At 34.0% G+C, this 16,636-nt stretch overlaps 1 protein-coding gene across 3 annotated transcripts in view; it reads right to left on the bottom strand.

Annotated features, from left to right (window-relative positions):
- Window positions 1-16,636, bottom strand: part of Stag1 (STAG1 cohesin complex component) — a 322,127-nt gene that overhangs the window by 51,499 nt on the left and 253,992 nt on the right. For all 3 annotated transcript variants that reach the window (XM_076576916.1, XM_076576918.1, XM_076576917.1), the window contains one exon: window positions 2,735-2,815. In XM_076576916.1, coding sequence (XP_076433031.1) covers window positions 2,735-2,815 — 81 coding nt within the window. The remainder of the gene's footprint in view (window positions 1-2,734; window positions 2,816-16,636) is intronic.

The following is a 16,636-nucleotide window of genomic DNA, read 5'->3' as shown; positions in this document are numbered from 1 at the left end:
TACACCTGTCAGAATGGCTATGATCAAAAACACCAATGATAGTCAATGTTGGAGAGGATGTGGAGCAAAGGGAATACTCCTCCACTGTTGGTAAGAATGCAAGCTTGTACAACCACTGTGGAAATCAGTATGGCGGTTTCTCAGAAAATTAGGAATCGAACTACCTCAAGACCCAGCCATACCACTCTTGGGCATATTATACCCAAGGAATGCTGATTCATACCATAAAGATACATGCTCAATTATGTTCATAGCAGCACTATTTGTAATAGCCAGAATCTGGAAACAACCTAGATGCCCGTCAACTGAAGAACGGATGAAAAAAATGTGGTACATATACACAATGGAGTACTACTCAGCAGAGAAAACAATGAAAGCATGAAATTTGCAGGCAAATGGATGGAACTAGAAAAAATCATCCTGAGTGAGGTAACCCAAACCCAGAAAGACAAACATGGTATGTACTCATTCATAAGTGGATTCTAGATATAAAATAAAGAACAATCAGACTACAACAGAACCATGGAGGCTATATATATAGCATGGAGGTCCCTATGACGACTGTGGCTTATAATAAATTTTGGTTTTACTCAATTCCTGAGCAAGCCTCAATGAAACATCTCACTATTAAGATAAGAATACATACTGTATCAAGGTGATAATAGAAAAATTAATTAATTTTAAACAATAAAAATAAAGAAAGACAAAAAAAAGAATGTAAAGAGTGGTAACAAAATATTAGGTTGAGATTAGAATAAATTATGCTCAAAGTCTGTGATTTTAGGCAAGGCTCAATCTCTGACAGTGGTTGCATCCATGTAAACTGGGATTTTGATAGGACCTCCTGTACAGGATAATCTTGAAGATTTCATTAGAGCATTTTTATTCTCATGTGATTTATCAGTAAGGTAACAATAACAATAATCTTCCTTCTGTTCTTCATCTAAATTAAACAGATTTAAATAAATGATTTTCAAGTTCTTTAGAGTCCTAACAGTATATTTATCAACAACAGTATAATGTCAGTATAGTAAATACAACATAGGACAATTTAAACATTTTTCAAGGATTTATACCAGTTCAACAATTACATTATGTAGGATAAAAAGAAATAGGAGATTATTATGGAGAATCACAATGTTTTTGTTCTAACAGTTGAAAAATTATTATTAAAAACACGAATTATATGTAGGTGTGTGTGTTTCTGTATGTGGATAGGTACATATGGAGGGCAGGTGCCCTTGGAGGAATCGGATCCCCTGGAGTTGGAGTTATATATGATTGTGAGCTGCCTGACATGTGTGAGAATCAAACTCAAGTCATTTGAAGAACAGCAAGTGCTCTTAACCACTGAGGCAACCTCCATATTAATTTTTTGTGTGTGATAAAACTATGTAAAATACCAACAACAACCATCACTCAAACAGCATTACAAAAAAGTATACCACAAATCTTTCTTCTCTTATACCTCCTCCCAAAGACATTCTATTTTATAGAGATAACTGCTATTAAGGTTTGTGATGAGAATATGTATACATCTTAATAGTTTTAGTTGGTTCTTTAAATATTTGCTTTTTATTTGTATGTTCAAGTCACCTTCATTTTATGAATAATTCAAAATCTTATACTTATGTCAGATAGATTTAATTTTTTTCTTTTTGTCCTAAAATTGTATTTGCTAAAAATTCTTTAAGCCATGTGCTTTTAGAAGATTCAGATTTGACTGTTAGGTGTTTGGGGAACACACTACAGAATTCTTAAAAACCACAACATGATTTTTACCACTGAAATAGGATTCTCTGTGAAAACTAGCTCATGGTTCTAAGTCTGATCAGAGATATTCTTCCCTTTAATGTATGACAGATTTTAAGATAGGTGTTTTTTTTTTTTTTTTTTTTTTTTTTTTTTTTTTTTTGGTTTTTCGAGACAGGGTTTCTCTGTGTAGCTTTGCGCCTTTCCTGGGACTCACTTGGTAGCCCAGGCTGGCCTCGAACTCACAGAGATCCACCTGGCTCTGCCTCCCGAGTGCTGGGATTAAAGGCGTGCGCCACCACCGCCCGGCAAGATAGGTGTTTTTGTTGTTGTTGTTTGGGGTTTGTTTTTAAAATCTCAGCATGAATGGAGCTGGTGTGCATTTATTTTTGTCTACCATTGAATCAGAGCTCTCTCTTCATGATCTTGAGTTCATCAGAGAGATGTTAGACTTAATAAGACTCTAGATTAGAAGTGAACATCAATGTGAGGGGACTTTAGTATTGTTTTATTACAAAAAAGTCAATCCACTATTAAAATAGAATATTGTACTTTATTTTCTATCCCATGTTTTCCATTTAGCTTCAGGGATCCAGGATTATTAAGTTATTTTTAGCTTATGTCAGCTACTCTGGCCCAGAATCAAAACCTGCATATTGTCACTGTTCCCTCTTTCTCACATTATTTTGTCCATTAGAGCTTTGGTTTCTAGTACCATTCTGTCTGCCTTAAAATAGAAAAGAAACAGCACTGTTATTTCTTAGAAATATTTTCATTTTGTGCATTATTTAAATATATGTGTACACATGTGTAAATGTATGTTATATACCTACTAGTAGAAAACTAACATATACTCAAAGCAAAAACTGATTAACAATAAGCAATAATTTTATAAATATGATTTATGTAACATAAGATATTAAATGAGTTCAGCACGGTTATTATTTTCATAAACCTTCTGCTTACAGAATTCCTTACTTACTTTGGAAGGAGAACCGTCAGTAATCTTCACCAGCTGCCACAGAATCGAGTAATGGGAACACTGCAGTGCCTGTACGACTATCTGTGTCAATGAAAATAAAAATTTTAATAAAAAAAGAGACAATTTGTTTGCACAGTACTAAATATAAATAATACTTATAAGCTTTATTTCATAATGAAGTTTCAAATCTAAATTTTTATAGAGTCAGAGTAGATTGGGTAAAAATCATAAATCAAAAACTCAGAAAATAAAGAAAAAACAAATTTTGAAAATATCAAGTCAGATAGATAATGCTGTTTTAAACAAAAATGTACTGCCATGAATATTTTGCTGTTAAAGAAATTGATGAAACTATTTTATCCAATTTTTGTTTTGTTTTGTTTTGTTTTTCGAGACAGGGTTTCTCTGTGTAGCTTTGCGCCTTTCCTGGAACTCACTTGGTAGCCCAGGCTGGCCTCGAACTCACAGAGATCCACCTGGCTCTGCCTCCCGAGTGCTGGGATTAAAGGCGTGCGCCACCACCGCCTGGCATATTTTATCCAAATTTAAAATAGGAAATATTCTACTTATTTTAAAGCAAGATATAATACTTATATCAAATTTGCATAAACAAAGCTTTATGCTTAATGAACCAAAGTAAAGCGAAAATACTCATGTAGCCACTATTTATGTCACCTTTCTTCTTCTAAAATTAACAGTGATTCCAGCTTCCATGATAATAACCATATTCCCAGAGTATCTAGTCTGCATCCTCAAAATTTACTATGACTAGCTATGAACAAACAAAATAATTATGGACAAACAAAATAATATAATTATGGATTACTTTGACTTGCTTTCATTTATCATTTATGTTTAAAATTTGTATTTGCTGTACCTATAAATTATTAAATTTCAGTACTGTAAAATATTTAGAACATACTCCTAATTATTTGGTTATTGATACACTGTAACATGCTGAATTTTAAATCATTATGGATAATTGGTATTAATCATTTCATATATATCTTTTGGTACACTGTGTACAAGCTTTTCTAGGGTGGAGATTTCCAGTGATTTTAGTGTTCTGGACCTGCTAACACTTTTAAAAGTTACTAAGGAAGCCCAGGCATGGTGGTCCATGTCTGTAATTAGCATGTGGGGGTTCCAGAGTAGCCTGGACTATATAGCAAGTTCTAAATCAGATTGAACTACATAGTGAGGCTCTGTTACCAATCAACCAACAGCCAATAAAGCAACCAATCCATGCCTACTCTTATTTAAGCTACCCCCATTTTTCCTTTTTATATCAGCATCTGAATTCCTCCTGTCTCATGAAATACCTTGTTCAAGTCTTTGGTCTCCACTCTCTACGGAGATGATAAAATTCAAGGAAATAAAACTGATCAAGAATCATAATATTTATAAAATTCCATTGGGGCAGACTCACACCACCATCTGAGCATTAAACACAGGGCCTTACACATGTGAGTTACACTGCCAGCATGGAACAAGTTTTTCATTACATTTTAGTTTAAGTACATAGTATACCTTTATTGCAATGAAGTGTATATAATATTATTCCATTATTTTACCCACTAAATTTATCTAATGTTTGTATTGACACACAATAATCTTTAATACCATAGAAACAAATTACATGTAGATAATAAGTTCAAAGAAAAATCAACAAATAGAAGGCTGCAGAAACTGAGTAAATGTAGTTCTGTTAATTTTATAGTATTAGGTTTCAGATTACATAGGCAAAGGGTATCATCATATGCCTACATGAAACTCAATACCTTGTAAGAATTAAGAGGAACAAGTGGTGCTGCTTTTGATGAATCACTAATGAGACAATTCCATGGTTTTACTCAAAGAAAAGATTGATTTATGTTACAAATCATAAGGATTCCTAAAACACCATCAAGATATATGCATTAGTGCTATAAAGCCATTCTGTGTAGGTGTGTGTGTGTGTGTGTGTGTGTGTGTGTGTGTGTGTGTGTGTGTGTATGCTCACTGATAGAATAGCTGGTAGTCCTGAGATACTTTGGGGTAAATTCCAATTTATTATTATCAAGTACACTAGTGAGAAGGTTTTGGTGGAGGAAAAGACAAGATTTACAAACTCTCCTGGAAGTAAGATGCCATGTTGCTTAGTGCTACAGAGCTGGCTGAGCACACAAAGCCCTGGGTTTGATCCAACAAGCAAAATGAAAAAGTTTTTAATTTGAAACAAAATGAACTGTTAAATAAAGCAGATATTCAAATCAATAGTAATTAGTAGAAAATGGAGATATAGAAATAAGTAATGTTCAAGAATTGCTTAATTTTGTTTATATCACTTATCCAAATCCACACAAACAAACTCCTTTCATATTACACTAGAGGTTTCTTAAAAATAGTTTTGATGGAGTTGCAGATTTATCTCAGTGGTGAGCACTTGCCTAAAAAGCACAAGGACCTAGGTTCGGTCCTCAGCTCCAGAAAAAAAAAGTATTTTTGATAGTTTCACAGAAGCTTCTTGGTGGTAGATATGTGGAAAGCCAGATTTCAAACACCTTTTTTATTTTAATGTTCCATATATTGGTATTCTTCAAAAGTTTACTTTTAATAAGATTCTACTATATTGTTTTACAATAAAAAAAACTAGCTGTCATTGACTGAGAGACATTTTGCTTTGTCACTGTCGTAATTATATAAAAATATAGCTAACCCATGTAATTAGTCATTTTGGTATTTTATCCTCCATACAAAAATACTATTCTAACTGTCTAGAGATCATTTACTTGGTGGTATCATGCCTATGGAGCATAGATGAAGTAGAACTAGCAATAAAAAAAACTAAACAAACCAAAGGTTTTTTTCTATGTGCCCCTCAACTTTCCCTTTTCTTCATTAACAGCGTCTTGATGGAACCTTCAAATAACAAGTATTAAAGATTTTGTTTCAGTTATCTTCTCTGTTCTTATATTTGCATGAAGCAGTGCTCTTCCTAAGAAGAAAACACTAATTTGTAGCAAATATTTGGTAAATTAAGCAGGAATGCCTTCAGTATTTTTTCTTAATCATATACTCAACAGGTACCAAAGCCCAGGAGCATGATCTCTGAATGAGTGGAAGGGCAATAACACTCTACTCCTTAAATGTATTCTATAGTGCTGGAGTGACCAATATTCCCACTATTAAAACTGTTTAAAGAAATTAAGATTTTTTGACATTAATCTATTACAGAATCTACCAATAAATTAAGCAATATAAAATTGTTACTAGAGCATTTTATTAATTTTATAATGGTAATTATGGCTTTTTAATTTCTCACTAGCAAACTAAGTAAGTGAGAATCATTCAGGTTCTGACACATCATGATAAATTTTTTTGTTTTATTTAGTTTTAAAAAAAGGTTCTTATGTAACTCAGGATGACCTAAATTTTGCTATGTAGCCAAGGATGATAGATAGATACCCTTCAAGTTTGGATCCTCCTGCCTATACCCCAACAATGCTGGGGTTACAGGCTAGTTTCCCAAGTCTGTTTTGATACCACATCTCTTAAAAATAAACTATATTAGTGATGAAAATGAGGACAAGAGACATTCTGGAATATTTAAATGTAGAAAAATTGAATTTGCATAGAAAATGAAGTCTGAATTAAGAGTACAGAATAAAGTGGGTGGTGGTGGCACATACCTTTAATCCTAGCACTCAAGAGGCAGAGGCAGGTGCATCTCTGAGTTTGAGGCCAGCCTGGTCTACAGAGTGAGTTCTAGAACAGCCAGTGCTACACAGAGAAACCCTGTCTCAAACAAAACAAGAATATAAAAAAAACAACAATGAAAATAATTATGTATAACACATCATCCACATTATAATATCTGTATGTGTAGAGCATGTTTAAAATTCTGAAAAAAAAATCTACAGAACAGTCAATAAATATTTTTCATTTTTATGTCAAGAGACCTTAAGAAGAGAATTAAATTTTATAGTTGGCATGTACATGACAAAAAAAAAATCAAATAAACACCAGTTTCTTAATATTTTAAGTTTGGGTTAAAATGAGGGACAACTTTAAAAAGAGCCCTTAAATATGAATTAATAATCAATATAGTTGGCAAAGTGATAATAAGACATGTTTAAGATCATTAGCATTAGGAAAATATATCCTATGTTAAAGGCATGGGGAAATACTACTGTATATCAAGAAGGATAGCTAAAGTAAAGATTATCAACATGATCAAGTGTGGGTAAGATGCAGAACATCAGATCTCTCATGCATTAAGGGTAGTAATGTAGCCAGCCATTAAAAACAGCTAGGCAGAAAATAAAATGAAACACAGTACAAGACCTAGAAATTGTATTCATTGGCATTTAGAAATGAAAACTATGTTCACAAAAATTTGCACACAAATCCTCATAATTGCCTTAACTGTGACAGTTAAAACTTGGAAATAACTCAAACATCTTTCAAATGGTTAATGGATAAAACAAATCGTGAAGAATCCAAACAGTGGAATATTAATCAGCAGTAAAAATGAAGCAACTACTGGTTCACACAACCATTTCCATTTGGATTAACCTCAGAGCCCTTACTTTCATTGGTGACATCATGCTTACTGAAACACATATGTCCTAAAGGATTCCATATTGTATGGCTACATTTTTGAATTTCAAAATGACAAAATTATAGTAATGGAAAACAGAAGTTGTACTGGTGCCTAGGAGTTGTATGTGGGTGAGAAGGTAAAGGGACAGTAGGATGTGATTTTGTGTGATGGTAACACTTATATATTATGACTGTAGTGGCAACTAAAAAGAATCTATATACATATTAAAATTGGTAAGTCAACATAAAAAGTTAGTATCACTATCTAATAAATGAAAAAACTTAACAAATATGACAAAGAATAAAAGTTGTAGTAACATATTTTTCTTAAAAAAATGTTCTGGAAAGCACAAACATACAAATCATGTTATAAAAACCTAGTAATTTGGTGAAGTAGAACAACACTTAAAAGTTCGATAGGCCTTTAGCAGTGAGAGAAGTGTGCATTTTGGTGTGCCACTAGCACAATAAGCACATGATTCTATCAATTTAAAAAGACAATCAGAAGGACGGAATACTACAGTACAAAATCCCAGTCAATAAAAGGTTTAACTTCTGTCATCACAGTTAAAAGTTCCCAAAGAATGAATTACAAATCAGGTTAGTACACATTTAAACCTTGGCATGCTGAGATATTACTTTCAGGCTTATTAGTTTCACGTATCTGAAAAAAGGATAGGGTGAAGAAAAATATCAATAATAAGCTCACTGCAAATATATTCATTTTGTAATTGCTGTATAAACTACTGTTGAAAGGAGGTTGGTTATAGAGTGGAAAGAATGTGTAGCTAGGAGTTGACAATACATGATTTGAAGCCCATGTTTTTTTTTTGTTTGTTTGTTTGTTTTTTTTTTCGAGACAGGGTTTCTCTGCGTAGTTTTTTGCGCCTTTCCTGGAGCTAACTTGCGCCACCACCGCCCGGCTCAAGCCCATGTTTAACCAGTTCAAATGCACTACCAGCCTTCTCTCTCTAAATACACTATTACTATAACCCACATCTAAAACATCTTCCTTCCTATCTAGTGATTTGTTCTAAAGACTCAATGACCAAGTTCTACTAATGAACTTAAAAAAAAAAAAAAAAGAGAATCACAGGCAGATATTACTTTACTATGTGTAATTTTTAGGTTTATGTATTAGTTTTAAAAGTTTATCTAGGCGGTGGTGGCACACACTTTTAATCCCAGCACTCGGGAGGCAGAGCCAGGCGGATCGCTGTGAGTTCGAGGCCAGCCTGGGCTAGAGAATGAGTTCCAGGAAATGTGCCAAAGCTACACAGAGAAACCCTGTCTTAAAAAAAATCAAAAAAAGTTTAAAGAAAAACAACAAAAAGCAAAGCAAAGCATGAGAAAAGGTAATATTTTGCAATCATATGAACAATCTGATATATAAATTTATAAAGGACATAGAATAGTAATCATTTGTACAATATCCAAGTGCTATAGTAGCCACTAACATACTGAAATAAAAGGTTTAGCAAATAGTATCTGGATTCTTGGGATTTTAAAATAGTTGTTTACGAAGGGCCTCAGCTTTCTGATAGGCAAAAGAGCTCAAACACAAATATATTCTTGATCAAATGAAAAGATGAATAAGCATCAAAACTATGATATGATAATTGGTCTAACCAAGTATACATAAGCAGCGTTAGGTGTTAAGGTGCAAAAAGAGATGCTCACAACTTAGTTAGCAACAGAAGGTAACACTAGGAAAAAACCATTCTAGAGAAGCAAGCATCTACCTTAAGCCTATTTTTATTATTAAAACCATTATTGTTATATTTATTTTTATTTTTAGTGCTGAGTGACTAAACCCACGTTCCAGTCTATACTAAGAACATGCTGTACCACTGATTGTACCCTCAGGTATCAACAAATCTGGAAACAAAAATATATAAACTAATCTTGGAATAATATAAAAACAGGCAAAGGGGTGGAAATTACAAAGTATGCTTTATTGACAAACTGTGAACAGGCTGTCACAGCATAAGTATAGGCATAAACAGATTGAATAAGTAGAAACCAGATCACAGACTACCTTACAAGCAGATGTATATATGTCCTGTCTATTCTTAGGTCTCAGTTAGGCCCCACAGTAATTAATAATAACCCCTTTTACTTTCAAAAGAATTGGGCAATAAAATGGTCATCTTACTATGATAAGGAAAATCTGAAAGCTCTCTACAAATGCTAGGGAAAATCTGAAGCTCTCTACAAATGCTAGGAAACACACAAGAGATATTTGATAGAAGAGTGACATCATTATATGTTTAAAAAATCACATACTAATAGTAAAGGTAGTCTTAATTATTGATTAGCATTTACAAGACATGTTTTTATATGTATATGAGTATTTGCTTGCATGTATACATCAAAACCATGTGGGGTGGGTGTCAGTGGAGGTTAAAAGTTGAGAGTTCAGTCTTCTAGAACTGATACTACAGATGGTCTTAGGGGACTATGAGGTTACTGGAAACTGAACCCAGATCCTCTCTGCAAGAGCAATAAGTGCTCTAAACTTCGGGAGTCATCTTTCTAGCCATGTTCATTAGACTTTTAGTAATCCAGGCTTTATTTATTTGTTGGCAGTCCTAGGTAAATCCAGGACCTCGTGGAGACTGGGAAAGCACTATTCATGTTCCCAGTACTTGTATTTTTGTTTTGGAGATAGGGTTTCATTAACTGAGGTTTTGATTCTCCTGCTTCTATCTACTTCCGAAGTGCTGGAATTACAGGCATATATCACCATGCCAGACTTTGTTAGCTTTTTAAATGAATATATGACACTTTAAAATAGTAGCACTGTAAAAGACAACCAAATTGAACCTATGAATATATTCCTAGTTTAAGGTAAGGACCATTAAAATGATGTTAATAACTCTACAATTATCTTAAAGGTTTTTGTTTATTCTTTATCGACTGGTCAACCATTCTACTATATAATTCATGTATATTATGCACTTGCTCCGAAAAAAAAATCATTTTTTAAAAATCACATACACATAAGATGACGTATGCAATTTTGTTTTAAAGATTTTTTTGTAACTGGTGTTAGACTGTATGTTGTTTTCTGAGAGGTGTACTTCACTGAAGTCATGTCCTACAGGATTCTTAAATACCACTATTTGCATTCCACCAAATATTAAGAGAAAATAAAAGTAATTTAAAAATTTAATTTTATAAATTTTATTTTATGTGTATTTTTACTTTGTCTGCACATATGTCTATACACTGGTACCCACTAATGTGAGAAGAGGGTGTCTGATCCCTTGGAAATAGAGTTACAGATGGCAGTGATCTGCTATGTGGTTATTGGGGACTGAACCTGGGTAGAGCAACTGGGAAGAGCAGCCAGTGCTCCTAGTCACAGGGCAAACTCTCTAGCCCCCACCGACACTGATTTTAAACTTTAACTTTTGGCAATCATTATACAACTTGGAGCTTTGGGCTAATGGTCTGACCTGTAAGGCTAAGGACTAAATCAAACTTTCATCTGGCTTTTGGTTCTGATTTTTTCACCATTCCAGGTTTCCTCTGTTCTTTAATTTTTCTCCCTTTTGGTGTTTTTGTTTGTTTGTTTTGTTTTGTTTTGTTTTTCGAGACAAGGCTTCTCTGTGAAACAGTCCTGGCTGTCTTGGAACTCACTCTCTAGACCAGGCTGGCCTCGAACTCACAGAGATCTTCCGGCCTCTGCCTCCTGAGTGCTGGGATTAAAGGCATTTGCCTGGATCCCCCTTTTGTTTTCTTAAAAGGAGGGATCTTGTTATATAGTAAGGCAGTTATCTGTCATATTTTTTTCATTACTAGAGATTGAAATTATGTGTGTGCTAAGCAAGTTTTTTCTCTACAACTGAGCTATATCCCTACCCTCCAGTTCTCTTTATACTTTTCATCTTGAGACAGGGTCTAAGTTACTCAGGTTTGCCTTTAATTTATTACTGTGTAGCCAAGGCAGGTTCTCAATTTGTAATACTCCTACCTCAGTCACTTTAGGAGCTGAGATTATAGGCATGTTAAAGTAGACCAGCCTTCTGAGAAATCTCTGATTAACTCAAATTCCCAAAGATTTTCCTCATATTTTCTTTTAGAAGTTTCCTGTAGCTGGATTTTTTCAGATTTATAATCTGAGTATTTATGTTATTTTATTTTGGCACAGTCTTAGGTTTTCAAGTAGCTGAAGTACAGGCATACATCATTATGCTTGACGTGCTAATTGTTGTACATGATCTGAAGAAGTATGATTCAGGTTGTTTTGTTTTGCATCTCATTATCTAACTGTGTTTCAGCACAATCAGACAAAAGCTTATCCTTTACATCTGGAAAGAAGTGCTTTTTTTTGTCCTTGTCATAAAATCAATGGACCAAGCAGGGCATGTTAACACATGCCTATAATCCCAGCAACTGGGAGGCTACAGCAGAAAGATTTCTATGAGTATGAGGGTAGGCTGGGTTACACCCTGTTTCAAAAAACAAACAAAACCAAAAGTTAAACAATCAAACAAACCATTTGAAAAAAACAAAAAAACCAAACATCTTAAAGTTTTTGGTATGGCAGGTCTGAGGAGAATGCAACTGAAACAAGTTCTAAACTCAGGAAGTGCGCACATAGTCTTCTAGGAAAGCATGATTTTTAACAACATACACAATAATCCATAATCTATCCAAAAACAATAACCTGACTTAAGTTAAACTCACCCCCTATATTATGCTCAGTCTGAATAATGTGGTGATTTCCAGTTCATGATGACGGATAAAGTACCAGCATCTAATTTCTCCCCACAGTTCCTATTGAAACAGCCCAAAAGATATTTGGGAAAAAAAGATCAATACAAAAACGAATTTGACATAGAGCAAACATCAGAGGGCATGGGGTGAGGGGAAAGAAGGCATGGGAAAAGAGTGGAAGCATAGCCTGGGCTACCATATGCTAGTAGCATATCAATAGCAAAAGTGAAAAGAGAATGGAAATAATTTAAAAGCTTGGTTTTACTAGGTGTGCCATACTATAGGGCCCTAAGCACATTATTTAAAGTTTCAGTTTTATTTGTAATAAATAAAAATAACTATATAAGTATAATATATACATAAACTATATATTTCTCATATGGTTTAAAAAAATGAATACATGTAAAGACTTAGTACTCAGTTTATTGTAAAAATAATTTTTTTTTAGCCCTGGTTGGCCTGGAACTTGCTCTGTAGATCAGGCTAGCCTTAAACGCACAAAGATCTGCCTGCCTTTGTCTCCAAAGGGATAAATTTAAGTTTGAATGATGCATGGAGAGGCTCAACATTAATCACATATAATTCCTTTTCTTTTTCAGAGAGGGTCACACTATGTAGCCCAAGCCATCCTAAAATTCTCTATGTAGAGCAGGGTTGGCCCAGAACTTACACGCCTGGCCTTGATTACCTTTCTTTAAAAAACAAGTTCAATTATACTATTTTGCTTGATAGTAAATAATACTGTAAATAATCTTTATTGATTTTCAATCTTCTACAGCTTGCTTGGAGCTATGAAAATGATACATAATATAGAGTTTTAATATACTTTATTTTTCTCAGACGCTAGTCAAGATACTTATTATATTTATATATTTACTTTGTGTATGTGTATGGGTGCGCATATGCCATGGTATAGGTGTGGTGGTCAGAGGGTCACTTGCTGAGCCAGCTCTCTCCTTCCTCTAGGGCGCCTGGAGATCCAACTCAGGATGCCAGGCTTGCTGCTTGAGCCCTCCCTGGCTTTTAAATTCAATAGCAAGCCAGTAAGAAACAGGCACAAAGCCACAAAGTAAGATAGGGAAAACCTTAAATATCTTTTGCATTTTGTTTTATAAAAATTTGTATGAGGAAGATAAAATAATTTAGAACATCTGGTTTCTTCACAGTAAATAATAACCGTGTTATAGAACTGATATATTTTAAAATACTTTTTATATGTTAAATATTCATTAGCATGGGGGTTTCAGTTTACCCTGCAATGCATGCTTTACTAGAAGTGCTCAGAAAGTATTAAAAGCACATAGGAGCCTGTTTGAAAGGAGCACAGAAGCTCCACCTGACAAATCTGCAAATCTACAAGCAACAAAATAAGTACCAACAAAAATGAATTATAAAACATACTAGTATATGACGATTAAATTAAAAAATAATTTAAAATGAAAAAAGATGAGTAAATGAGTGGACAATTTTTCCTTACAATACAGTATCAATTAATAAGCACAAAGTGAGAACTAAAAAGTAATTAGAAATTGTTTTGTGATCATGATAGCAGGGATTCAGACAAGTTTACATGAATGGCATAAAATTTTGCCAAGAAACAACAGCATGATTTATATACTTTTAAAGAACTTTTTGACAGCCTATGAATTAAAAAGGACGTTAACTACATATGGGAAATTTGATAGATTCTACCTTAATCAAGTGATTTAATATCATTAATCGTGAGCAAATTGACATTATGTTTCTTTTCATTCCTCTTCCTTTTCTGTTATCATATACTAAATGTAAAATATACTTTGGTCATATTTAGCCTCTACGTACCTCTTGACATGATACATTGAGGACAGAATATCATCCAAAACTCATTTCTGGAAGAATGTGTAATCCAAATTGAAATATACCACAATCAGACAAAATTAACTGAGAATATTTCATAAACTAGGGGTACTCTTCAGAATATCAGTGTTATGAAACACAAAGGCTTCCGATTAAAAGTGACAAACAAGACAGACTATCTAAATACTACTATATGTTATTCTAGATTGAGAGTAATGATATAAATGATGTTTAAAAGTTTCCCTCCCCAAGACAAGGATTTTCTATGTAACAGTCCTGGCTGTCCTGGAACTTGCTTTGTAGACCAGGCTGGCCTCGAACTCATAGAAATCCACCTGCCTCTGCCTCCTGAGTGCTGGGATTAAAGGCGTATGCCACCACCAGCTGGCCTTTTAAAAAACTTTTATGTATATGAGTGCTCTATCTTCATGTACAACTTTATGCCAGAAGAAGACATCAGATCCCACTATAGATGATTGTGAGTCACCATGTGGTTGCCGGGAATTGAACTCAGGGTCTCTGGAAGAGTAGCCAGTGTTCTTAACCACTGAGCCATCTCTCCAGTCCTAGTAAATTTAAAACATTATTGGCATCAGAAAAGACAATTACTACCAGAGAATCCCCTAGCTCACCCTACAAATTCTGCTATCCCTAAAGAGTAAAACTAAAGAGAGATTTAGTTAAATTGTTCATTATGGAAAACAAATAGTCAAGGATATGGTAAATATAGTCCTCCCAAATATCTAAAGAATTAGATTATCTAGAGAATTAGCCTTTAGACACATTCACAATACTGACCATAATTGAGGGGTAATATCAGTAAAAGTTTTGGTAATTCTTTGAGGTCTGTGCTCAGAAAAAGGAATCTCAAAGAAAATCTCTGGATTCTAACTAAAAGCAAAAAGCTAGAATCTGAAAAGGGGAACTAAATAATCACATAAAAGTTAGTTGAATACAGTTTTTGTCCATTTCTATATATATCTTAGGAGATATTTGTGAAAATGTAAATATAAACAAGAACACAATCTAGTAGCCATGCTTTCAAACTTCATATACCTGGTTAAAGGCTAAGGATATGAGTCCAAGAGAAGTTAAGATACATACAACATAAGTAAGTTCTTATTAAAAAATTAACATGAGGAAGAAACATCTATGCAATGATGAGGCTGTCACAAGTTGAGCCATTATGTGGCTGTCACAAGTTAGTGGCTAAGACACAAATGATGGTATTGTGGATTGAAAATAAATGTCAACAGGTTCATAATCCCATTAAGCAGAAATGTGTTAATTTTATTCTTTCCTTGAAGAAAATAAGGAAAACAACAAAAGAATACCTTTATCACCTTTCAAATTTGTAAGATACAGTTTGAGAATATGAATGAGTTATATTTAGGAGATTGAAAAGTGAGATGAAGACAGAATGGAAAACTGAAGTGCCATTAATAAAAGAAGTAAACAACATGGTTAAATATTAAGCCTCTTGCCACAATAAAGCAAACACATTAACTTTATTCTGTAGTGGAAGAAAAATCTGAGCTGAGCTTCAATACATGGAAGAACAAAACAGCTTCCCAACTTCATTTTCCTGTAGATCCATAAAGGAAATGTTCAAATGTGATACATTTGCCCCAGATTTTATCCTCTTTTCACAAATGAAAGAAAAGCATCTAATTAGGTACACTGTGTTTATTAAGAGTGGGATCAAGAAAGTCATTGTTTTGGGGGTGGAGGGAAGACAGATTTCTCTGTGTAGCCCTGGCAGTCCTGGGACTTACAGAGATCCACCTGCCTCTGCCTTTCTGAGTGCTGAGACTAAAGGTGTGCAGCACTACTGTCCTGCAGTAATTTTTTATTTCAATTTTTTTTTTTCAGTTCTAGGAGTGTAATCCAAGGCCTTGTATACACTAGGCAAGTGCTGGGCCACTGAGTTGCACACCCAAACTATGTTAGGCAACTGAAAAGAATTAATCATAGAAACAAACAAACAAACAAAAATACTGCCCTTTAAAGGCTTTTGTTTAGGTTGTGGCTTTTTCTTTATTAAATTTTTTTTTTTGTTGTTTGTTTTTTGTTTTGATGGAGTCTTACTCTGTTGGCTCAGGTTGTTGGCCTTGAGTCTAGGAATAACTGGTGCCCCTGTAACAGCCTTCTAAGCCGCTCAAACTATAAATGTCACCATACTTGTGTTTTGTGACTCACAGTTACTAGGCTTTTGTTTGTTTGTTTTGTTTTTGTTTTTTCAAGACAGGGTTTCTCTGTGTAGCCTTGGCTGTCCTCAAATTCAGAGATCTGTCTGCTTCTGCCTCCTGAGTGCTGAGATTAAAGGCCTGTGCCATCAATGCCCTGTGAAATGACTGACTTTTAATATGCAATTAACATTTTGTTCTATCTCTTGACATTCTGATTAAAGAGTAATAATGTATCATCTAAACATCTCTTTCAAATAGGAATGAATCAGATAATCCCCAAGCATCACTAATAAATATGAAGTTGGGTCTCATGTGTATCTGTAATACACAAAGTAACTCTTCTCTTTCTTATATAGAATTAAGCTAATTACTTAAGTCTCTTTCAGATTCGGCAAAAAATTCAGATTCCTGTCCTTTTTACTCCAACTTGAATGTGAACACAAAAAGTTCTAACTACTATAGGCATCCAAACAATGGTTTTACTATACAATTAAGTCACGTTGAAGGTCTGGTGCCATTAATATTTATAACACTGCTTAGAACAGTCATCATCAGAAATGTATTATAG

The sequence above is a fragment of the Peromyscus maniculatus genome, chromosome 7, assembly GCF_049852395.1.
Source record: "Peromyscus maniculatus bairdii isolate BWxNUB_F1_BW_parent chromosome 7, HU_Pman_BW_mat_3.1, whole genome shotgun sequence".
NCBI classification, from domain to species: domain Eukaryota; kingdom Metazoa; phylum Chordata; class Mammalia; order Rodentia; family Cricetidae; genus Peromyscus; species Peromyscus maniculatus.
This window is presented reverse-complemented; position numbering and strand designations above follow the sequence as displayed.